The sequence below is a fragment of the Pleurodeles waltl genome, chromosome 6 (genome assembly GCF_031143425.1).
Source record: "Pleurodeles waltl isolate 20211129_DDA chromosome 6, aPleWal1.hap1.20221129, whole genome shotgun sequence".
Taxonomy (NCBI): Eukaryota; Metazoa; Chordata; class Amphibia; order Caudata; family Salamandridae; genus Pleurodeles; species Pleurodeles waltl.
The window spans coordinates 720731324-720756219 of NC_090445.1; the positions used below are offsets into that span (position 1 = coordinate 720731324).

The following is a 24896-nucleotide window of genomic DNA, read 5'->3' on the forward strand; positions in this document are numbered from 1 at the left end:
CTACACAGCTGCCATTTTGGCCACGCCCCCATCAACCTATTTTTATAAGTTTTTATTGTGTTGTCTTCACCTTCAACTGTTTTGGTACTTCTTAATGCTTTACATTTGTTCCCTCGAAAAAGACAGACTGCTCTGAGCAACAGCAACCCAGGACTGACCTAAGGATTTTTTAAACAAACCGGACTGGATTTGGTATGGAAGTGGAACTTTATTAGATGGTGAGGTTGCACAAGCAAACCTTATAATAAACCATCTTCCTCACAGAGATAAGTAATTTAGAGAACCATGAAGGTTTATTAGATGTATTAAAATATTAAAGTGCAGTCCAGAAGGCAAAACTATAGCAATCTCAATAAATTAGTCATAAGGCTCAGAAATAAATTGCCATGAAGGCAGTTAGAATATAAATGAATGCAGAGTTACGTATAACTGAAAAATACACTAAGTCCAAAACTTGTAGCAAATCAGTAGGGAAGCGGGTACCATCCCTAGTACAGACCACCCAAATTGGGACCCTTTTATAATAAATGTTATGATGGAAACCAATGGAAATCGCAAATGTGTAAAATCGTAGTAAAATCACAATTCAGCATTACAAATCGTCACAAAATACCACTATCATCCTAAATGAACACTAGTAAGTGCCGTTCCGATCTAATGACAGCAGAGGTGACAGAAATAATCAGGTTATGTAAACAAAGGAAAGACTTATAATTGAATAGCTTACAGTGAGCGAGCAGAAAGAGCCTTAAAAAGTATCTTGTGAGGCTTCCTCTGGCGTTCTTCAAGAATAACATGGCATTACAAAAAAACAGTCCCCTTTTTTTTAGCGTGTGTTGACAATGAAAAATAAACAAACAAAGAATATTATGGATGCTTTAGGGAACAAAATGGAGTTTACACCTAGTTTAGCCTATGCCAGGAAATCATAGTTATTTACATCACAACAATAGTGTTTCAATTGCTAAATAATTAATTTTAATATGCATATCAAACCTTTGCTCTAACACCAGCACAGTCTAAGCTAAAACTCCCCACAAACCTCATCTGAAAGTGACCCAGTAGTGGCCCAGTTGAGTTCCAAGCAACACCCTATGCTCGGAAGGCTTCAATGACTTTCCTGAGCTGAGTGGCTGGGATTGTGTAGTGCTCCAACATATTGTCCAGTTAACTTGCAAACTCCACCTTGCCATAAAGAACCTTTTGAAGAAACTGTGTTCCCAGTAGCCCCTAACTGCAGGGCTTGGCAGCATTGGTTCATGGAGACCAGTGTGCATCTGGTCCCCCAAACAGGACTCACACTTATCCTCCTCCCCCACCCCAATAATCTTGAGACCTGTGAAGTGGTAGGTTCACTATTCAACTGGGTGGGAGAACTCAGGATCAGGAAGAGGCACATGTGCATCTGGAAGACTAGGGAAAGGCTTAGCAGAGAGGGTTGCAGCAGGTAAAAGTTAATTCACAACTGACTACTCTCTGTCCTTAGCATGATCATTTGAGTCAGCCGCATGCTTCACCTGCTGCTGCTAAAGTGTGCATATGTGATCTTGATGGAGCAGGACTGCAAGACTGGCACTAAACGTGAAAACACAGAGCCAATTACCAGTGATCAATAACTATTACTTGCCGGAGACTAAGGATTTAAGAGGTACATCCTACCACGGACGAAAGACTTGTGAAGAACTCTGGAGTGAAAAAGCACAAATGGATGGTTCCCCCCATTTACCTTCTGAAATCTAATTGCCTCTATAGTAAATCCTTAAAGATAAGTACAGAAGAAATGACCCATGCATCAGGATTGAAATGCCTTTGGAACAAACAAGCAGAAGTTCTTACCGTATACATGACAAGCTTGGCAGCATCGTGTCTAGCCTGGGGCCTTGCCTTACGTCTTACCTTTAGAGCTGCAGTTCCTGCATACTGTCTGCTGATGGCATCTCCATTATTTGCCCACATAATCTGATATATCCGATAACATTTTAGTGGAAGTGGCTGCTCCGGTGGCATCACACCTAATTTCTTCAGCTAAAGTTAAAGATGCAGATTAGTAATTGACACATGAGTGACCAAAAAACATATTTGCATGAGAGTCTAGAATTTTCAGTATATTTCTAGTAAACACATTTAAAAAAATAAATGTAAGACTCCAGCTTCCGTAGAGTGCATACATATTTGCACAAATGGATCTATCTTAAGAAACTAATACCATAAATCATACAAGAAACAAGTCATGATTGCCAAGGTGTTCATATATCTAAAAAAATGCTAAGAACAAACCGTTCAGCAATAAAAACAGACCTTCAATAAAATTGAAAAAAACTCTGAAGAGCAATCTTTAACAGGAGATATTTACAAACAACATGAATTTATATAAAAATTGTACAAGTAAGTCAAAACCAAGATGTATGGTAATCTAATATAGGGCAAGACGTTTCACACACATTTTCCATAAAAAAAGAACTTACAGCACACGGACGTCTCTCTCAAAAGAAATCCCCTTTATTAGTCAAAAGCCTTTTAAAAAGTACAAAACAAAGGAATCGTATCAAGAGTTTTTCTGGTGGAATTTCATCCCCTGCCACTTGAGTGGTGGAAATGCTACACGTTTTTAGTTTGATGCCCTGGTGGAAAATGCTCCAATAAAAAAGCTGTTTATGCCTTGCATGTGGCACTACAGGAGGTTGGATTCTGTGGGGAAAATCCACCATTGGAAAGTTCTGCCAATCCCTGTGGATACTGGTTATGTACTATCTAAGGCAGAGTACACACATATCTTGTTTTCCTAACATGCAGTGGATGATGTCCGCAAATTTATGTGAAAATTTGCTTCTGCCCTTTCCATGGCAGTCTTTCAGTGTGATCACTCTGTCGAACACGGTAGCAAAATGTTTATTGTAGACAGGGAAATCTGGATTGGTATGAATACATTATGCAAACATAACACTGAAGCAGTGACTAACAGTAATGCTGGGGCCACCGGTAAACTGAGTATATAAAGCAAATTATAGAACAGTGATAGTGATAAAAAATGATAAAGACCGATGTATAGCTTCTCTCAAAGAATTCCTGAAATTGGCAAATAATGAACTTTAAAATAATTTGAGAAATCGAAACTGGTCAACACTAAAATATTTTAAGGCCACTCTATAAATAGGCTTGTGGCCTTTTAGATAGAAAGATGGAAACAGTGACATGGTGCTTTGGTACAAACCTATTTCAATTTAATACCATTTTACAATAGGGTTTGTGCAGTCTCCCCAGGAAACATTCTATAAATCTAGTGGCAAACAGTATGTTTAAAGCACATTACATCTCCAATATTAATCAAAATTGTTAAATCTAGAGAAAAATTTCATATTATTCTGTTGGATAATTCTACCTGCAGATTCCTCAACCTTTGAATAGTAGACAATAGTATGGATCTAGAAGCTCTTCAATACAATCGTGCTGACACACCAGTAGGGGGCTTTGGCTCCATTTTAGCACTGCATATTGCACTGGAGCCAGAAAGCATCCCTGGCAGCTTTCTGAAGTAAGTTCCCTCTTTTCCATGCCAATTCTCCTCAGATGATCAGTGATTTCTAATATAATATCACTTCAGATGTAGTTTTTCTCTTCAAATGTCTCCACCTAAATGGTCCGGTTTTAAACCATGTAGGGTCTGTGATGGTCAGATATCCATCACAGACTCCCTCAATATCTGCTTTTGGCGCTTGGGATCTAACCATGATGTGAAGCGCTGCGAGTATTGTTGGCAGATGCATGCCAAGGGAATTCTTAAAGAAAGGGAGGCCAAGACGTTTATTGCCAGGGCACAAGAAAAACAACAAGGGTGCCGTAAATCCAGACACCGGAGTTACCTCCATCGTCAAAATCCTCAAAGAAGAACAAGAAAGAGATGTTGCATGAGACTGGATGCAATCGTACATCAACAACCCACCAAGAATGCCTGCTCCATCTCAACTGCTGTCAGAATAGGAAATGACAGAAGATCCTATGGAGGATACAGAGCCTGAGACTCCATCTGTGAACCAGGACTTTGCATGCCTTAAGGATGCCAGTGCACTTCACATTTCCACACAATGGGAACACCCCAAACCCACTGGAGCTTCCTCCAAGGGAGATTATCTCTTATCAAGCTATCTGGAGGGCAGCTGACAAGTTGGACCTTCCTTTTCACTGAGTCAAAATCCAATATTCTCAACAAGGTCCTGCATAAAGAGTCCTATGCCTCACAACCACTGCTGCCATTCAATGAAGCCATGACAGTGGCTATTCATGCAATCTGGTAGAAATTGGCAACTTCCATCACTTTATCCAGATCCATAGCAAGGTGCTATAAAGCAGCTTCAGGTGATCTACCCTTCCGCTTCTCCTATACATCTCCTGAGAGCCTAGTAGTACAGGCCTCTTGCTCCTCCAAGTTGACGCCTGGTGCCTTTTCCACAACACCTTTGGACAAGGAGTCAAAAAGATGGAGCACTTCAGGAAGAAGCTGCTGGGAGCATGGCCTTCAAATTCCTGAACAGGTCATTGACATGATTTTGGATTCACCAATCAATACGGTGTAACAGAAATGTTATGTCAAAAATATTGTTTACAAAAACATTAACTTATTATCCTTATAATGGTAAGTACAAAAATAATGAAATAAATATCTTTTCACACTAATATCCTTTAAAACGATTGTTTCTTTATATACACACACATATATATATATATATATATATATATATTTATTTTTTCAAAGGAGTAAATCTTAAATGTTTTAATAGATACCATGAATATAATGTAAATTAAATCTCCCTAATATTCAATATATATTTATATAAACATACATGTATATACATGTGCATATATGTATATATGCACATGTTTTAACTCTTTAAACTAATATAAAAAGCATATATATATATTACCTAGTGGAAGTCCCCACTAAGTAGTTATAGTTAGAACCATGTCTCCATAAAAAAGTGGTTTTTTTTTACTTGCCGATATCTTTGGTGTCGTTTGACGAATCTACACAAAATTTTCAAAAAAAAGTGTTGCGATGTTGCGAATCACACCAAATTTTGCAGAAAGGTAGCTTTTGGTAGGCAGATGGTGTAAATCCATCCAGTAGTTTTTGAGATATTTATGGAGCTCCAAATTTGTATATCTCTGGTCACAGAGACTTTGTGATTATTTCACAAAAATTTGCAAATATTTAAGAATGAGCATGCTAAGTGAAGCACTGTAATTGGCTGACAGCAACCTGACTAGAAAGTTGCGGCTCCATTTTATTTCATGGGTCACGGTCCCCGGGGTGGAAATCCTAATTGAAAGTAGCATAAGGAGTCAGGCTGAAGGTACCGTGACCCCAAGGATGCAATATACGTGTGTTTTAGGGTCAAATTATGGGTTTCAAATACATTTTTGTCACCATGAGTGGTATTTGTGAAAATGTGCACATTTTCACCAATTTACGCAAATTATTCACAAAATATTCGCGAATATGAAAACATTTGAAAGAAAGAACACATTTTTTAATACACTAATTCATCCACTCATACATGCACTCAGAGACTCACATCCACTCAGACACTCAAGCACCCACTCAGACCCACTCATAGACCCACACACCCACTTTCAGACCCACTCAGACACTCGCTAAAAGATCCACTGACAGAGACAAACCCTGTTGCCAACCTGCACCGCGCATGGCCAAAGGCCGTGCGTGGCGCTGGGTTGGGTGGTTATAAGGGCTTGGCTACAAGGCCTGGCTGCGCACGACGAAAGGCATTACACAGCAGGGGTAGAAATAACTTAGAGCAATTAAAATTACTTTACGTTAAAAAAAAGAGAAATTCAATGAAAAAAAACAAAGGTTACAGGGACGTTATAGTTAGGTTATGAATTTACTCGAATAAAACTATAGACATTCAGAAGTTATAGTTAGAGTTCTTTCAAGTAACTATTACTCGCACCCTAAGGTAACTATACCTCGCACCTTCGCCATGCACAACTAATCACTCCACATATTATATCATTGACAAGATACTGTATGGCATCTTTGATATTATCACTGCAACGTTTGCAATAAAATTATTAATAAGACTGTGCATGGCAAAGGCACAAGATAAAGTTACCTTAGGGCGCAAGTTAGATTTACTTGAAAGAACTCTAACTATAAATGCTGAATTTTTATGGTTTTGTACGAGTAAATTCAGAAGCTAACAATAACTTCCCTGTAACCTTTGTTTTTTTCAGTGAATATATATATATTCCCTATAACCTTTGTTTTTTTTCAGTGAATATGTATATATCTGCCACACAGAACAGAAAGCTTATTATCAATGCAAATCTAAAACATTAAATAAGTTAGAAAACAAAATATATAAAATTATAAATTAAAAAAAAAGTACTTTATAAACAAATACTATAAAATTAAAATTATAAACAAATCTTTAAAATATATATACTTAATCAATATTAAGACCTACTTTTCCCACTCTAGCCTGTGCAACAATAGGGAAAGTGCTGGACTTCGGAGGGGTTAAACCTACTATTCCCACTCCAGTGTGTGGAACAGTAGGTAAACAACTTCACTTTACACACATTACATACTTGAATAACCCAATCAATTTATGAAAATATGAACCTCTAAATATAAATATTCTTACTTAACATAAAATGTATATAAAAAAATAAGCAGTTTTCCAAATTTACAAAATTCGTACACAATGTAATAATACATTTTCAATTAAAAATATTGCTTATTTATTACTTAAGTTTTCACCATATACCTCTACAAACTTAGCAAAAATAAATAAGTACAACACAATTTGCATAATTAATAAACAATTACATAATTAACAATTAATATTTATTACTTAACTTCCCACCCTACAAACCCAGTAGCCCACACCTAAAATGTAACTAAAATATATTATTACACAATGTACTTAATTATTCAATTAAATAATTATACATTAATAAATATTATTTTTACATTATTTAACTTCCCATTGTATACTCCTACAAACTTAGCAACCTGCATCTAAAATATAACTAAATAAATCAATATTACATAATGTACATAATAATCACTTCAATAATTTTTTTTTTATTAATTGGTAACTATTAATTAACTTCCCACCCATACCCCTACAAACCCAGCAGTCTGCACCTAAAATATAACTGAAATATATCAGACAATGTACATAATTAAAAAATTTTTTTATACTTTGTTAATTATCTCATTAAATTCCCTCCCTATACCTCTAAAAATGTCAGCTCGCAACTAGAATATAACTACAATAAATCAATATTACATAATATACATAAATAATATCAATCACATGCTTACTTAAAAAATAATTTTTACTTAATTAACTTCCCACCCTATCCTCTACAAGTCTAACAACCTGCTACAATACTATAAATTATTATTAACAATTAAAGAAAAAATTCTTAAATCACTTAAAATTACAAACTATATTTAAAAAATTAACAATTATGCAAACAATGTTAACACATACAATTAATATATAAAAGTACAAGTTACTTACATTTGGTAGAGACATATTCTAGTTGCAGATTCCTTACCTTAGAATTTTACCCCAGGCGTCAGACTGGATCTGGAGTTTTTTTCTTCGAGCAATATCCTTGTGTGTCGTTAGGTGACATCAGTGGACTCCGCGGGTGTCTTTTGTGTCGTAGTGGGGGTGATGATGTCGGGAGTAGTACATAGATGCCGCCTCAGCACAGTGACGACAGTTTCTTTTCACGAATTTCCACGCCAAACCACAGAGCCGCAAAGAACACTGAAATTGGTGCGCCAGAGCTTAGGCCCTTAATGGGGAAGCCCGGTCCCTAGAAATCAATTTTCAAGTGGGGAGGATGGGTGGGCGGTTAGGAATCTGCAACTAGAAAGTGTCTCTACCAGATATATTGTTACCGAAGGTTAGTAACTTGTACATTTGATAGAGACTTCTAGTTGCAGATTCCTTACCTTAGAATAGATACCCAACCAATGCCATCCTCGGAGGTGGGCTGCAAACCAAGATCATACTAGAAAGTCCTGCAGGAACGAATGACCAAAGTAGCCGTCTCTATGGAACTGACGGTCTAGACAGTAATGTTTAGTAAACATGTGCAAGGATGCCCACATAGGTTCCTGGCAGATACCTAGGACAGGAACTCTGCGTGCTAACACACTGGAAGCAGCAGTTGCTCTGGTGGAATGAGCGTGCAAGCCCTCAGGGGGTTGCTTCTTTGCCAAAGCGTAGCACATCTTGATGCAAAGAAGTATCCATCAAGAGATGGTATGTTCTTGCGCTGCCTTCCCTTTCTTCGCACCCACATATCCAACAAGAGTAGATCGTCCAACCGGAAATCTTCATTACGATTGAGATAGAACACAATGCTCTTTTTGGATCCAGACAATGGAGTCTCTCCTCCTCATGAGAAGGATGTGGAGGTGAGTAAAACGTGATGGACTGGCCTACATGAAAAGATGTAACGACTTTGGGAAGGAAGGAAGCCTTAGTGCGTAACACCACTTTGTAAGGGAGCACAGACAAAAATGGGGCTCAGAAGATAGAGCTTGAAGCTCACTCACTCTGCGAGCAGAAGTGATGACAACAAGAAAAACAGGTTTAATATTAAGGACCAGTAAGGGACAATTGTGCATCAGCTCAAAAGGAGCACACATTAAGTAAGTAAGGACAAGACTGAGGTCCCACTGAGGCATGAAAAACGGAGTTGGAGGAAACAAATGGGTTAGGCCCTTAAGGAATCTACTAACAATAGGAGACTTAAAGAGTGAAGGCTGATCAGGCAATCTAAGAAAGGCTGAGATATCCAATAAATAGCCTTTAAGGGTGCCCAAAGCAGAGCCCTCCTGGGCCAAAGAAAGAATGAACAAAGGAACCTCAGAGGGGATCAACAGATTTGTTGGTACACAAATTTATGCCAACAACAGGTGTATACCGTTTTGGTTGTCGGGACGTCTGGCTGCCAAGATTACACCACAGACTTCGGGTGGAAGGTCAAAAGCCGTCAACTGCCACCGCTCAATCTTCACACATGAAGGAGGAAATTGGACAGGTTCAGGTGGAGAACCGTCCCCTGTTACTGCTACAGAAGATCCTCTGAAAGAGGCAGTCTGACAGGAGGATCGGTGGCCATGCCCAGTAGCTCTGGATACCATGCTCTCCATGCCCAGTCCAGAGACACCAAGATTACTTGGGCCCGGTCGTTGTTGATCTTCTAGAGAACTCTGGACAGAAGTGGAATAGGCGGGAAGGAGGCTGGAGTTCCACTCAAGACGAAAAGTGTTTCTGAGCGAGTGCCGCCTTGGAAACTCCAATGCGCAAAAGAGCTCACATTATGCGTTCTCTGTGGAGGTGAACAGATCTAACCAAGGATCTCCCCACTGTTGAAAGAGACCTTGCGCCACCTCCGGATAGAGACAGCATTTGTGATCGGCTATGCATTAACAGCTGAGTTTGTCTGCTCTGGCGTTCAGAGAGCCTGCCAGATGTTTAACCACCAGGGTGATGTCCGGATGTGCCAGCCATGTCCAGAGGCACAGCGTCTGCTAACAAAGGGTCCAGGACCCTACTCCGCGCTGTTTGTTGCAGTACCACATGGCAGTAGTGTTGTCCAGGCACACTGCTTTCCCTTTGAGAGAGGGAGGAAATGCTTTCAATGCAAGCCTAATCCCACGGAGCTCCAGAAGATTGATGTGGAGCCCAGACTCCGCTAGAGACCACAGGCCTCCGATCTCCGCCTCTCACTTGTGGCCGCCGCATCCTAGAAGTAACACGTTCGTCACTATGGATGGATCTGGTTGTGGAAGGGAGAAGGGTTCTGCCGTTGGGCTAATGCCAATTCGAAAGCCCCCACTGCAGGTCTTTCGCAGCCCCGCCACGATCTGGAGCATGTCAGAGAGATTTTCCTGATGTTGCGCCCACTGGAACTTCGAGCCCCACTGCAAAGCCCGCATATGCCATCTGGCATGTGTCACTAGCAGTAGGCAGGAGGACATGAAGCCCAGCAGCCTCAGAGTCAGTCTCACTGAAACCCAAGACAGAGGCTGAAAGATAAGAATCATAGCCTGAATATCCTAAATTTGCTTTCCCGCGGGATAAGCCTGAAACTGCAATGTGTCCAGAACAGCTGCGATGAAAGGGAGCGTCTGAGAGGAAGTCAGGAGTGACTTTGGCACGTTTATAGTGAACCCCTGAGTGTGCAGGGAGGTTCACCATAGTCTGAAGGTGGGAGACGACTTTCTGGGGGGAGTCTGCCTTCAACAGCCAATTGTCGAGGTAAGGGAAGACCGAACCCCCCAACCTGCGCAGAGGAGCTGCAACCACCACCATCACTTTCATAAACACCCAAGGGGGCACTGGTAAGGCCGAAGGGGAGCACGGTAAATTGAAAGTGCTCGTGACATGCCACGAATTGCAGGTAGGCAAGCTGGGGAATACGGAAATAAGTGTCCTGCAAGTCCAACTCTACCATACAGTCTTCTGGGTCCAAGGCAGACATGACCTGAGCCAGGGCGAGCATTTTGAATTTCTCCTTCTTGAGGAGGAGATTGGGGGCCCGAAGGTCTAGGATAGGACATAACCTCTTGTCTTTATTGGGCGTGAGAAACTAGCGGGAATAACAACCACAACCTACTTCTGGTGCAGGGACCCTCTCTATGGCTCCTTGGCCAAGAGAGCTGCGACTACCTGGTGGAGAAGTGCCAAATGATCATCCAAGAGATGGCTGAATGATGGAGGCATGGCTGGTGGGGCAGACTCGATAGGGAGGGAGTAGCCCCTTTGAACGATCTGCAAAACCCACCTGTCCGTAGTGATGGATTCCCAGTGGGGCAGGTGATAGCGAATCCTGCCGCCAACTGGACCAGAGTGAGGGGATGGACTAGGAGGGTTTGGAGGCTGTAGCAGGGGCAGGGGTGGACTAGGCAAACCTCTGGTTGCTTGTCCCACGACCACGCGGGATTCCGCTTCCCCAACCACGCAGCGGCTGAACAGCATGGGTGGAATGGTGGCTGGGAAAAGGACGCAACAGGGAGCCCCTTCCGTGGCCACAAAAAGGGTGAAAGGTGGACTGTTGGCGTCGAGGGGCAGTGGAAAGGCCGAGAGACCGAGCTGTAGCCCGGGGGTTCTTGAAGCTCTCGACCCCCTAGTCTGCCTTGTCTCCAAAAAGATGGGACCCATCAAAGGGCATGTTCATAAGAGTCTGTTGGACATCCCCTGAGAAACCAGATGTACGTAACCAGACGTGGCACCTCAAGGCCACCATTGTAGCAACCAATCTACCTAGAGAGTAGGTCGCATCCAGCCCACATCTGATAATGAACTTTGCTGAATCTCTCCCATCAGTGACAGCTTGTGAGACGGTAGCTCGGGCCTCCTCCGGTATCTGCGGCAGACCTTGCGCGACCGCATTGCACAGAGAGTGAGTATAACAGCCCAAAAGGCATGCAGTGTTCACAGACCGCAGCGTGAGACTGGAGAAAGAAAACATCTTCCCAAATTGTTCCAGCCTTTTTGATTCTGGATCCGGAGGTGCGGAAGGGAATGCCCCCAAAGATGAGGATGCCTGGATAACTAGGCTCTCAGGCGTAGGGTGATGAGACAGGAATTTAGGGTCGTTTGGGGCGAGCCGATGGATGCGTGCGATTGTCCTGTGTTGGGTGTGGACAAGTACCCAAAAGGACATCGGTGAGGGCTTCATTGAATGGAAGAAGAGGCTCCGATGTGGAAGCCCCTGGTTGAAGCACCTCTGTCAGGAGATTAGACCTGACCTGAACAGTATGCAGCTCTAGGTTGAGGACGTCAGCCGCCCTACTGACCACCATGGAATAAGTAGTGCCCTCCGCCATAGCCACTGTAGGAGGAGACAGCATGCCAGCATCTGGAGAGGTATCCAGGCCACTGGTTTTGCCCAACTCCTGTGTCCAGTCCAAATTAGGGTCATCCTGGTATTCATAAGGGTCTAGGGACCCCCTCCAATCCTTCCCTGAATTTGAATCCATAAGAATAAGGGTCAGAATCCAACTTGGGGTGAATAGGCCCCATTGAAGGAGGTGGCCTCGGCCGACCTGACTCCGAGTCGTCAGTTATCAAGATCGAGTCGACCTCAATGGTGGGCACCACCGATGTCGGGAGCTTCAACAATCGAACCAGCACTGGGGAAGGTCTCGATGGTATGACCGGCGTTGGTTCGGATCCGAGAGCAGATCCGGGGGGGGAGGGGGGGCCTTCGATGGCTGGAGCCACAGCCACCGGTGCAGAACCCAAAGGCCCTCCAACTGAACCCCTTGAGCCCGAATACGCCATAGCGGGATCGGACTGCCCAATTGGACAGGGGTCGCCCCGGCTCCCGGAAACTCGGGGAGGCACAGAACGGACCCAAAAGCAGATTCCAAAGATGGAGGCCTCGAGAGTCGACACTCCTTTCATGTCGCATCAGCCGAGTGACGGGGTGTAGTTGAAGGATGACAGGATTTCTTTGACTTCTTCTTACCTTGACCCAAGGACTTCGAAGAAGACGAGTGGTGGTAGCTCCGTGACCGGTCTCGAGACCTTCCTCTCGAGCAAGACCGGGACCTATGACGAGAAGAGCACCGGGCCTCCATAAGCTTGAGAGACAGCTCCCTCAAGGCCTTCGGGTGCATGGCCCGGCCCTCGGAGCACGACTTCAGGTCATGGTTGCGTTCCAGGCACCACAAACAGATCTGATGCAAATCCATCACCAACATCATGGGGTGACAGTCCTCGCATCGTTTGAAGCCGGTCTTTGGGGACATCCCTCGACGCACCAAAAACTTCACAAAAACTCGACAAAAGACTCAAAGTTGGTCAAAAATTAACCAAGGGTAGCTCTCTCCAGATCAGGGCGTAGCGCGGAAAGAAAGAACTGACGTCACTGCACTGAGGCAGCATCTATGTACTACTCCCGAAGTCATCATGATGACTATGACGCCTGCTGAGTAGACCGACGCCACCTAACGACACACAAGGGTATTACTAGAAGAAAGTATCTCCGGATCCAGTATGACGCGTGGGGAAAATTCTAAGTAAGGAATCTGCAACTAGAAGTCTCTATCAGATCATTAAATTAATAAAAAACAATATTCTTTACAACTATATTATTGAAAACGATATTTACAACAAAGATATTCTTAAAAACAATATTTCAGCATCACAGTTTTTTTTCATTTATATTTCTGTCTCCCGATAGTAACAACTCAATATTTTGTCCAAATTCCTTTCTGCCCTCTGGGATATGGTGCTGGCAGTGATAACTAATATCTCAGAAGATATTCAAGGGTACTCTACTGAGTTAGTGGGGGACGACAAGCTCCAGAAAAACAGTTTACAGAACGCAGACTGGACACAGCAAACTCAGTTGCAAAGTCCATGGGCCCGCCTGTCTCCCAGAATCACAATGCTCGGCTGTGTAGTTTGGGTTTGTTACTGGATGTACAATCAGCGCTGATGGACCTCCCCTTCAACAGCTATTGCCTCTTTGGTGTAAAAGTCGATTCAGCAGTAGAGGTTTAAAGACTTTAAGGGTACTATAAACATGGCCTCCAGACCCAGACAATTGATTATCAACAGTTTTGAAAGTTTAAAGGCTTTGTAAGAGGCTTTTTCTTTTTCTTTCAGGGGTAGCCAGCAACACCAATAACAGCAGCAACACCCCCATTACAAGCAGTACAGAGGTAAACATGTCCTCCTTTTCCCTCCCTCCTCTTCCTCCTCCTTTTTCCCAGCACCCGCTGCAAAATCGACCTAGGAGGCGATTTATTTCTTGGTGTAGGGCCCGCCGTTCCGCCATGAGGATGGAGTAAATTACTTCAGCCCCATGGTGGAGAGGTCATCCTCCTAATTCATAAATGACAGTCAAAATGGGATTTTCTTTTTGTAAAGAAAAAACATATCTCTCCCCTTGCCATGGGAGGCTTCTCCCATAGCTGGAGGGGGAGGGGCTCGGGGGTAACATTACAATGCTTTTACTGTTCCTTATCACCAGGTTTTACCTGGTAGTAGGAAACAGTAAAAAATGACTACTTGTCCACCCATCTAAATTGAGCGAGTGGACATTCGGTCATTACTTCAATGGCTCTTATGCCCCAGAGCCGTCAGAGAACTTGGCCACAGAGTAGTCTGTGCCATGGCCAAACTGATTTAAATCATTCTGTTTTTAAATTAGGTGGGCGGACTTTCATCATGCTAGTGATCTGTATACTGTGTCATTGTTGTGCCGTAGTATACATACCACCAACATATAAATCACATCCACACCCACAAGTTCCTCCTTGTCCGAAAACACACAGTCCACTGGAAGACCAGTGTCCTCCTTTCCACAAGTATAGAGGGCCATCACTTCAGACCTTTGTGTCTAGCAGATTAAGAAAAGAGTGTATGCACTACCCTTCCAATAGCATCCCCCCACCGATTCCTTTCCAGCCACAGACAATCCCGCCTGACCAACTACATGTCCCCCAGCAAGAAGTTCAGGATTAATCGTGCCGTGGAGTTGGTTCTAAAGCAGGAACGGGCCAAAGAAGCTACTCCTAGTACTTTGTATTCCCCAGAAAGATCCTAGAACTCAGGGTTCTGAACTAGTCCCTTAAAGAGAAAAAAACTCAAAACAATGATCTACCTCAGGTTCTGCTAGCGCTGGAAGCAGAAGACTGGATGGTGTCTGAGGACCTGCTGGATGCTTATTTCTATATCCCTTTCTGGCAGTCAACCAGGAAATATCTATGCTTCATGAAAGTATCTGAACAGTACCAGTGTGCAGTTCTTCTGTTTGGCCTCACTTCTGCCCATTGAGTCTTCACGAAGGTGATGTCTGTGGCAACAACTCATCTCAGATAGCAAGGAATTCCAGGATTCCCTTACAATGGCGACGGCTCCTAAAAGACAGCTCACCAGAGACTGTGTCCTATTTGCACACAATAACCAATTTGCTGTTCAATCTTGGCTTTTCTATAAACAGTCCAAAGTCTCACCCGGTGCCCTCTCAGCACTTCCTATTCGTCTGGTAGTACTGGACAACAGAGCAAATCAACCTTTCTTTCGTTCTTAGAGGGTTCATGACACTCAGGTTATAATTCAGATTTTTCACAATGGAGGAATCATTCCAGTCCTGGCGATTCTATGCCTGTTCGATCTGCTAGGATTATGCTTTCTGTAGGTGTTCCATGCACACTGCAATAAGGGCTCGCCAGTGACATCTTCACAAGCAGTAGTTTCAACAAGGAGAAGATCTCCAAATTGTATTAAAATCTTCAAGGACACTGCAACAGACCAACAGTGTTGGAGTGTGGACAACAACCTCTCCATAGGAAGACCATTCAACCCTCACCCTCCAGTGACAAAGGGTATAACAGATGCCTCCATTCCAGGGTGGGAGCAAATCTAGAGGATTTGGATACTGCACATCAGCTGTTGGAATTGACAAGGATACGTTTGGCACTCAAGGCCCATCTCCCTTTCCTTTGCAGCCATTCTGTCCAGATCTTTGTGGACAATACAACTGTAATGTGGTATATCAACAAGAAAGAGGAGGTTTTCATGCCAAGAGGCTCTACAGCTCTGATCCTGAATTCCAGGACATAAAATCTGCAAATCAACTACCCGGAGTGCTCAATGTGCGAGTTGACAGTCTCAGGCAACATTATCTTTCTGACTCTTCATCCAGGACACATTCCAACTCTGGGACACTACTCACATTGACCTTTTTGCTACTCATGAGAATGCTGATTGTCTGTAATTCGGATGCCTTTCAGTTTCAGATGCATGGAGCATTTAGAAATATGTTTTGATTGAGATGGATTTTCTGCTTCATTATATTATACTCCCATACCATTTATTCCTGAAGTTTTGAGGAAGATTTGCCTCGACCAGGTCAAAATAATTCTGATTGTCCTGGACTGGCCACAAAGCGTGTCACATGAAGACCTCATTCACCTCTCCCTGTGCCCTCCATCCTCTAGACCTTCTACTCCATCTATAAGCCTAAAGATTGAACGTGGCAACATGAATACTTTTTCCTTGCCCTGTGGAATAATGGATGTCCCATTATGTACCGGTAGACACTCTATTAGACGGTGTACTCAGCCGGATGGAATAAGTTCACCAAATGGAGTGCGGACAACTTGAAAGACTCTCTTTTCCTTTTAATTGGCACAGCAAGGTTGTGCAGAGAGTATCATAGGTGGCTACCTATCGGCCTTGTCAGAGTTCCTCTCCTTACCTGATCAACCATCCCTGCTTAAGGGCCTGATTACGAGTTTGGTGGAAAGGGTACCCCCGTCGAATTTCCCAGCCACCAATTTGGCGATCCGCTCGCTGAATTACAATGTTGGCAGGTTGCTGAACAAGAGAACACCAGAGTCCAGCCGAACTCTGCCAGCTTTTCGCTAACTACCTCTACAGGGGAATGGAGAAAAGCAGCTGTCAAAGAGCAGTACAGACAAGGTTTCCGTCGTCTGGATTATGAAGTGCCTTTCTGTCGAGCCAACTGTGGCAGGGAGACAGCCTGCTTCAAGATGACAGAATGAAAGTAAATGGGGTGCAAACCCACACATTTACTTTATTTCCCTTCAGTCGCCGACATGGACCCCTTCGTCCAGGGCCCCGCTTCACAGCAGCAACTAGACCCCCAAAAAAAAATAACCGGTTGGGGCCAAAATCCAGATCAGTATGTTTCACACTTTTCTCCCATTGACTGGACGGGGCACATATTGTCCAGACTCGAGAAATGGAAAAGTACTCGTACAAGGTATTTTTTTCACACGTCATGCATATGTCTACATTTTAGACTTATTTTGCCAAAATGTACACACCTTTGTAGGAGGCTGGCCCTTTATGTAGTGTGCAAAGCTAGACACACTGTGCAGAGTGTCCAGGCAACCACACGTTGGTTTACAGAGGTAAAAACTGGACCACCTTATCCTCTAATTTTTATGGTAGCTTGGTCGAGCAGTTAGGCTAATCTTGGAGAAGTGCAAAGCATCTGTTGTATTCACAGTATCAATAAAGCAAGACACACACTCAAAAGAATAACTCAAGACCAAGTTTAAAAAATACTTCAGATTATTATAACATTTTTAAGACCAAGATCATCAAAACTGGGTACGTACCTTTTAAGTTATGATTTTTTAAAGTTTAGCAAAAATAGGCCCTCATTCTAAGTCTGGCGGGCGGCGGAGGCCGTCCGCCAGACTTCCTCCCTCCAGAATACCGCACCGCGGTCGGAAGACCGCTGCGGCTATTCTTAGTTTTACACTGGGCTGGCGGGCGACCGCCAAAAGGCCGCCCGCCAGCCCAGTGTAAAACCCCCTTCCCACGAGGACGCCGGCTCAGAATTGAGCCGGCGGAGTGGGAAGGTGCGACGGGTGCAGTGGCACCCGTCGCGTATTTCAGTGTCTGCAAAGCAGACACTGAAATACAAAGTGGGGCCCTCTTACGGGGGCCCCTGCAGTGCCCATGCCATTGGCATGGGCACTGCAGGGGCCCCCAGGGGCCCCACGACACCCCATACCGCCATCCTGTTCCTGGCGGCAACAGGATGGCGGTATGGGGTGTCAGAATCCCCATGGCGGCGCAGCGAGCTGCGCCGCCATGGAGGATTCTACAGGGCAGCGGAAAACCGGTGGGAGACCGCCGGTTTTCCCTTTCTGGCCGCGGCTGAACCGCCGCGGTCAGAATACCCTGTGGAGCACCGCCAGCCTGTTGGCGGTGCTCCCTCCAATCCTGGCCGCCGGGGTCAGAATGACCCCCCATAGTCTTTTTGTGCATAATTATACATCATAGGAATCAATGAAGAAATATTTTTAAAATGCATATAAAATCAGGCAATGCGTTCACCAACTTATCCTTTTGCAGGTATGTCGATGTTGTCAGTGGGAACTATGGACCAGCTGGAGAAGTTCGGGCAGCTCTCGGTTTTGGCGAGAACAGCTGCAGAAAGTCATTGGAGCTGGTGTAAGGCCACTGCGAGGGACCACTTGGAAAAGCACTGCACACGTGGACTTAAAGGTAAGTCTGGTTTATCCCCTTGGAGTGTCCCGGTCGCAAGGGGTGAGGGACCCTTAGAACAGGAGATAGGTCACGTTGAGGGTCGCTTGCAGGTCAGCAGGGGCACTCTGGTGGGAGGTCCTAGTGGTTTCTGAAGTCCCCTTAACTGGGGCAACCTCCTGGTCCTTTTTCAGTTCAGACTGCACTGTCCTTCTGGGTGTCTGACATTAGGTGACCAGTACCTGATGCTATTGCACGGTTTGGTAACTGGTGGGCGCAGCACCACCAAACTTGGCACACTTGCAGCGTTTGTCCTCACAGTCCATTGGGTGGAGTTTGGTCTGGCTGCGGCGTCCGGATCCTTGGTCAGGAGCCGGTCAGTGAAGTGGACTTCATCGGGTCTTTGGTCTTGATTGCAGGAGACTGATGCCTTCACTCTCTAAGGAGATCTTTGGTGATTTTTGAAGTCTGGAGGTCCTCTGGGGGGTTTGTAGAGTCCGTCCAAAGTCCAAGCAACCCCTCACTGTTGACTGTCGAGTCCTGGGTGCAGTAGGCAGGGTTTTGGAACCTTTTTCTTGGTGCAGCAGGACTTCAGTTTGCAAGTCTTGGGTCCTCTTTGTTGATGGTCTTCTTTTATCCTTGGAATCAGATTCGCTGGTCTGGGGTGCCCACTAAATACTGTACTTAATGGGCGTTTAGGGGAATACCTAGTAGTGACCAATGGGTCATCTACCTTAGGGTGGCTACACCCACTAAGTGACCACTTCCTGTGGGCAGCGGGCCACTTCCTTTACATCTGATAGGCTATTTTTCTTCCATGCAAGATGTAGGAAAATGAAATGGAGGGGACCACCTTAGGGGTGGTGCAAGCTGTGGTTGACCACTCCTCCTGTCCTTTGTGTGTTTTTCCACTGTTGCTCCCGCATAAAGTGAATGTTTGCAATGGGGACATCCATCTGCTGCTAGCAGCAGGTTTGAAGGTCAAGTTTCAAGGGCGGTAAGCCCTTTGAAGCTCGCTAGCAGGGCAGTGCACACTCCTGGGGGGAGGTGTGTTAGCACCTTTGCCCGGGTAGGGGTTTTTTCTGGGACCCAGAGAGCGGGATCTCTCTTCCTACAGTTCCAGAATCTTGTCTGGTGGTTGCAGGCTGGTTGTGACCGGCCAGCAACCATGCCAGGGTAGTTAGCTTTTGCAGGGGGGCACCCCTAGGGTGACCCATTGGTACATTTTGTAATACATCCAATGCTGGTACCAGTTTGTATTTATCATTATGAGTTGTTTTATACCAAACAACGCAGGGTTCAGAAAAGCCATCATGTAGCTGTGAAACTCTTACGGACCAGTGTCCAGCACATGCATTCTAAATTGCTGCTCTGTTCACTTACTATGTCCCAGGTTTGGGAAGGACACAGTATGGGCATATTGCTCTTAGTGCACTCTGCCCTAGGGCTGGAAGGCCTGCCATGAGGGGTGCCTTACCTATAGTGCATGCAGTTTGTAGTCGACAGGGCACACAGGCTGGTTGCCATGTTGAGTTTGCATTTTAGGATTGCATCAGAACACTCAGCCTGCAGTGGCAGTGCTGGGTGATTCTGGATGCATGGCCCTAGAGGGTAGCCCACCCTGTTCTGCTGCCCTCAGGTACCTAAGTATCACTTACTAGGGACTTATAGTGGCAGCTAAAGGTGTTGCCAATTGTGCCAATGCATCACAACGGTTTTGTGAAAAGAGATCTGGCCCAGGGAACCCAGTTGGCAAGGGCCCTGGGAACTAACAAATTTGAGACCACATCAAATGCTAGACAAAATGTGGGGGCTAACCATGACAAAAGAGGCCTTTTCTCACAACCTGCATCAACACATATGAAAAATATTTTTTGAATTGCTGACTGTGTCCCGCACCGGTCCCCTGACGTCAACAACACCGTTGTTGGGTCAGCAGTGACATCTAAAGACGATGGGTGAAAGACTGCCAAGTCTACGAAGTGCTTGGGACCGCCACTGACGTGAAATGGCGGTTAGACCACCAAACTTGTAATCAGGCCCTGTGTCTCTGATTGCTATGGGTTCTTAAAGGGACTTACAAATTAGTTTCCCCCATTGCTCTTTATGTTCCCTATGTGCTCACCATTTGAATCATTACAGAGTTGTCCATTACATTTACCGACATTTAAAACCGTCTTGATTGTTTATTTATTTACGTATTCATTTGTCAGTTCGAATTTACAAGAATTCATCTATACAAATTATTTGGCCAGCTCCACCTTTTATTAACCATTTGCCTTGCAGCAGCTCTATCAGGCCAAAGGAGATCCATACGGATAATGCAGCTTTGTACAGTACATAATATTCATTTTGAAATGTGGAGGAATATATTCTGCTTTCTAAGCTGAGTCAGAGGCAAGCAACAGGATCGTATGTTCACTCTTGACTTACAGTTGTCTTGGTATTATGTTAATAATCCCCACTGTTGGCCTGAGACCTAACGGAATGCTAGAGAAGTCCCAGGTCCATAGGCACTGGACTAGCAGAACATTAGCACACTATGGCTCTCATTACAACCTTGGCGGTCTTTCAAAAAGACCGCCGAGGCTGCGGGAGACAGAATACCGCCAGTGCTGGCAGTATTTCTGGCTCCCTGTTAAGACTTTTCTGCTGGCCCAGCGGACGATAACAGTGTTACTGTCCGCTGGCCCAGCGGAAAAGTCACATCAACATTGCTGCCAGGTCGTAATAGAGCCAGAGGCAATGCTGATGTGCAGCGGGTGCAGTAGCACCCGTCGCACATTTCACAGCCCGCAATTCGGGCAGTGAAATGCGCGACAGGGCAATGCCTGGGGGCCCCTGCACTGCCCAGTGCACTAAGTGCATGGGCAGTGCAGGGGCCCCCAGGGGCACCCTAAGTCCTCCTTACCGCCAGCCTTTCCATGGCGGTGTTTACCGCCGTGGCCAGGCTGGCGGTCAGGGACTCATAATCCCCAGGGCAGCAGTGCTTGCACCGCTGCCCTGGGGATTATGACCACCAGGCGAAAGCCTGGTGGTATACTGGAGGGGCCACCGGTATGGCTGTGGCTATTGCGCCACGGTCATAATAGCTGGAGTAACACCGCCAGCCTGTTGGCGGTGTTACCGCCAGATTACTGCGGGCCGCCAGGGTCGTAATGAGGCCCTATGTATGAAAAGCATGTATAGTTGCAGCATCTTAATCAGACTTTATTCTACAACAGGTGTCATAGGTCTCAGGGTAATAAACAAAAAACAGCAAGCATTGTCAAAGCCAACATGTCTTGCCTTTGCGAGCTATTAGCTTTGCCACTGCTTTTTTCTGATGCTGTGCATCATCTCAAACTAATAAAAGAAAATGAAAAAATTTGTCAGATCAAGACGCCGGCATGGGGTGTACGCTCCATAACGATATTAATATCTGTGCCATTCAGTATACGTGTAATGATGTATGCAAGCACATGCATTACCATGCATGCACGTACCTGCTGAATAGAGCAGGCGTCATTTTATTTATATTTTTATTTATTAATACAAGATGGCGGATGCCACTTGGAGCAATCAATTTAGTAAATTAATTTGCAATTTCACTGAAGGTCTAGAGTTAGACGCATGTTCTCTCAGTTCAGAATCTCCCTCTCTGTGCCCACGCTAGGAGTCCAAGGCAAAATTTAGATATGTGAGTTGCAATTGTGTATGTTGACGCACGTTCATCTCAAGTGCATCTACGTTGAGCTGCCCTCGGTTGTGAATCACCTGTAATGTACATATGTATGTTTCCAGACAAAAGACTGACATATGCATTAAAAAAAATTAACTGGTTTCACACTTTGATTACATATATGGCTTTAAGAAATGGATCCAAATGTCCACCCAGCTACCTCAAAGCCTATGAACAGTGTTCTTGGAAGGCGTAGGACTAAAGACGCTGGAACCCACAAAAAGGTATACACAAAATAGCTTACATTTTCTACGAAGTATTCTTTGAAGAAGGAACATATTTCAAAAATGTTTTAGCAACTCTTTTGTGCACGTAACTTACCTCACTATTGTTTGAAATTTCTAAAAGCTGGAAGATAAAAAAATACTAAGGCCCAAGCAGATGATGGGGTTTGCCAGAATGACACAATGTGTACAAGTGGAAAATCCAGGATCTAAATTCTCATATTCCGAAGTGCACTCCATTCCGATGTACCCTAAACCATGCCACCTCTTTGTCACATAACTTGATTAATTTCAACCCTATAATTCTCTGGGGTCACTGGCAGAGTGTCGGCTTCAGTTATGCCATCACCAGCTGATGTCCAGAAAGGTTGAGGGGTCAGTAAATGCTAAAACCAGTGCGGTGATATCAATTAACATGTTGAGCTCATATATCCAGTGACTTTCTATCAGCTGGCAGGGGGGAAATCTATGTCGTGGGTCTGAGCCATGTAAACTTTCTACAGCTGTTAGACTGAAGAATTGTTCACCTTGTGATAGCAAGCTGAAAGTTGATAAAGACATTCACCTTTGTAATAGTAATCATATAAGAGAAAGACCCCAAGTGGATCTTGCCTTTCAAGTCATATAGGCCCTCATTATGAACATGGCGGTCCGGACCGCCATATAATATACATGGGGAGACCGCCACAGGTGGAACTCCGCCACCGCCAGGCAGCCTGGCGATGGAGGAGTTCCTTATCCGACAGGGCAGTGCTGTAAGCAGCGCTGCCTGCCGGATAATGAACCTGTTTTCCCCCCAGCCTTTCCCTGGTGGTTTAGGCCACCAGGGAAAGGCTGGCGGAATGGGTGCCCCGGGGCCCGCCTGGGGGCCCGTGCACTGCCATGCATGGGCAGTGCAGGGGCCCCGGTGCACAGCCCCGTTGCGCATGTCACGGGCAGTGATATACGTGACTGGTGCTGCTGCACCCGCCGCACTGCTACATTGCCGACGGATCCTTGTGGAGCCGTCAGCAATGTACAGGCCCAGCATTCCACTAGCCCAGCTGATGGAAATACTGTTTCCGCCTGCCGGCCCAGCATGTTTATTGGGCCTGTGGGGTCTTCAACGTGCTGGCGGTCGTTGTTTCGAACTCGGTGGGATTTCTTGCCGAGTTCGTAATGAGGGCCATAGTCTAATCAAAATCCAAGGTGGCCGACAAACATCAAAAAGTAATTTTCAATCTTCCAATTTGCATTAAATTTGGCATGTGCAAGCCCACATTGGATATGGACTGTGACATCATTAATACAAACCCAAAATGGCTGCCAAAATCATGTAGGAAAAATTCAAGTCTGTTATAAATTTAGTATAAATATTCATACTTATTGACTTAACACTTATTAATATGCATTATTTATAAATATGTACTTTTTTTGTTTTCAGCTTCAACACGTGTTCTGTAATGCCTGAAAGTGAGTAGCATGTTGAAACAATACCTTATTGAAACACCAACAAACAGTGGTCAATCTGTTTAGCACAATGATTTTTGTTGTAACAAATTGGTCCATGTGCGTTCCTTTTCAGTAAAGCACTTCAGAAAGACTTATTAGACCGCAAATGCTACACAAACATTGTGGGTCTGGATATAGTGTTTTAGACCATAACCTGAAGAAATATAAAGAACTGGAATGCATACCTATGAATATCGAACTATAACTGCTTAGTGATGGCTCTGGTATTAAGCAGAGATTAAGGACTAACAATCGTGTTTTAAACAAGCATCAAAATCTAAAGCTGTAACGGACTCAAAAAAGAAAACCATAGTAATGCAGATCTATATGGTACCCCAGTTAAATCACATTTGGCAATTCCATTTCCAAATAAAATCCCTGAAAGAAAAGCATGTTTCTTTTGCAACAAATCAGATACATCTGTAATGAATTTAGCGAAAACAGATGATGTGGATGCTAATTTTAACACTGGCAAAAAAACAGAAATATAGACAATATGGTGAGCAACATTTCATGGTCTTGTGAACAACATGTTGCTCATGAGCTATATGTTGGGAACCACTAGCCTTGCCTACCCCTTAATACACATATTAGACATCATCAAAATGTACCAAGAGACAATTTGTGATTTATTTTTTGTATTGACATATTCTGGCTTAAAATGTCATTTAGATGGCTACAGAATATGGCATTAGTGGTGCATTAGATATAAATTTGCTGACTTCATTAGAGGATGTCAATATTGCCATCCCTTTACCAAAGTACTGTAACTATAAAATACTCAGTTGACTTGATTTACTTAAAGAACAATATGTTTTAATCACAAGAGTAACATTCTTTTCACAATACCAGACAGCATATATTTTAGGCATACATGCCTGTAGTTCCATGACTACTCTCGCAATGGCAGCTTGCACCACATTGGTTCGATCCAGGCAATCCATGCAATTCACCCGAAAAATTCCATCCTGTTCGCAGATAACACCAGCCTGGTCAACCCTTTCAAAAGGAGGAAAAACACAACATGTAACCAATGAAGCAATAACATATGTGCGCATAGAAATACATTTGTGTTATGAAATCTGTGAGATAGTACATTGAGCTTCAGCAATACTTTTTCTGTACTATGAACAATATTCCATGTATATCATCCATACTGATCTCTCAAAGGTGGGTGTTAAGCAGAACAAGAAGTTAAGGAGAACAAGACGTTACTTGCCTGGAGTTCTTAACTGCAGACTTACGTGCTGCAGCTAGTCTTCACCACTTAAAATGTATCATGTTACTATAGATGATACAACAGACCCATGCTCCATAATAGTGGCCCAATACAATCTAGTGCCTTGCTCTATGTGTAACTAATTCTTTGCATACCGATTTATCTTATTTGCAAATTAATGCAATGAATGATAGACATTGCTG

At 44.2% G+C, this 24896-nt stretch overlaps 1 protein-coding gene across 3 annotated transcripts in view; it reads right to left on the reverse strand.

Annotated features, from left to right (window-relative positions):
- INPP5F (inositol polyphosphate-5-phosphatase F) overlaps positions 1 to 24896 on the reverse strand; it is an 855919-nt gene that overhangs the window by 114921 nt on the left and 716102 nt on the right. For all 3 annotated transcript variants that reach the window (XM_069239234.1, XM_069239233.1, XM_069239235.1), the window contains 2 exons: positions 24353 to 24473; positions 1897 to 2025 (listed from right to left, as the gene is read on the reverse strand). In XM_069239234.1, the coding sequence (XP_069095335.1) occupies positions 1897 to 2025; positions 24353 to 24473 (250 nt within the window). The remainder of the gene's footprint in view (positions 1 to 1896; positions 2026 to 24352; positions 24474 to 24896) is intronic.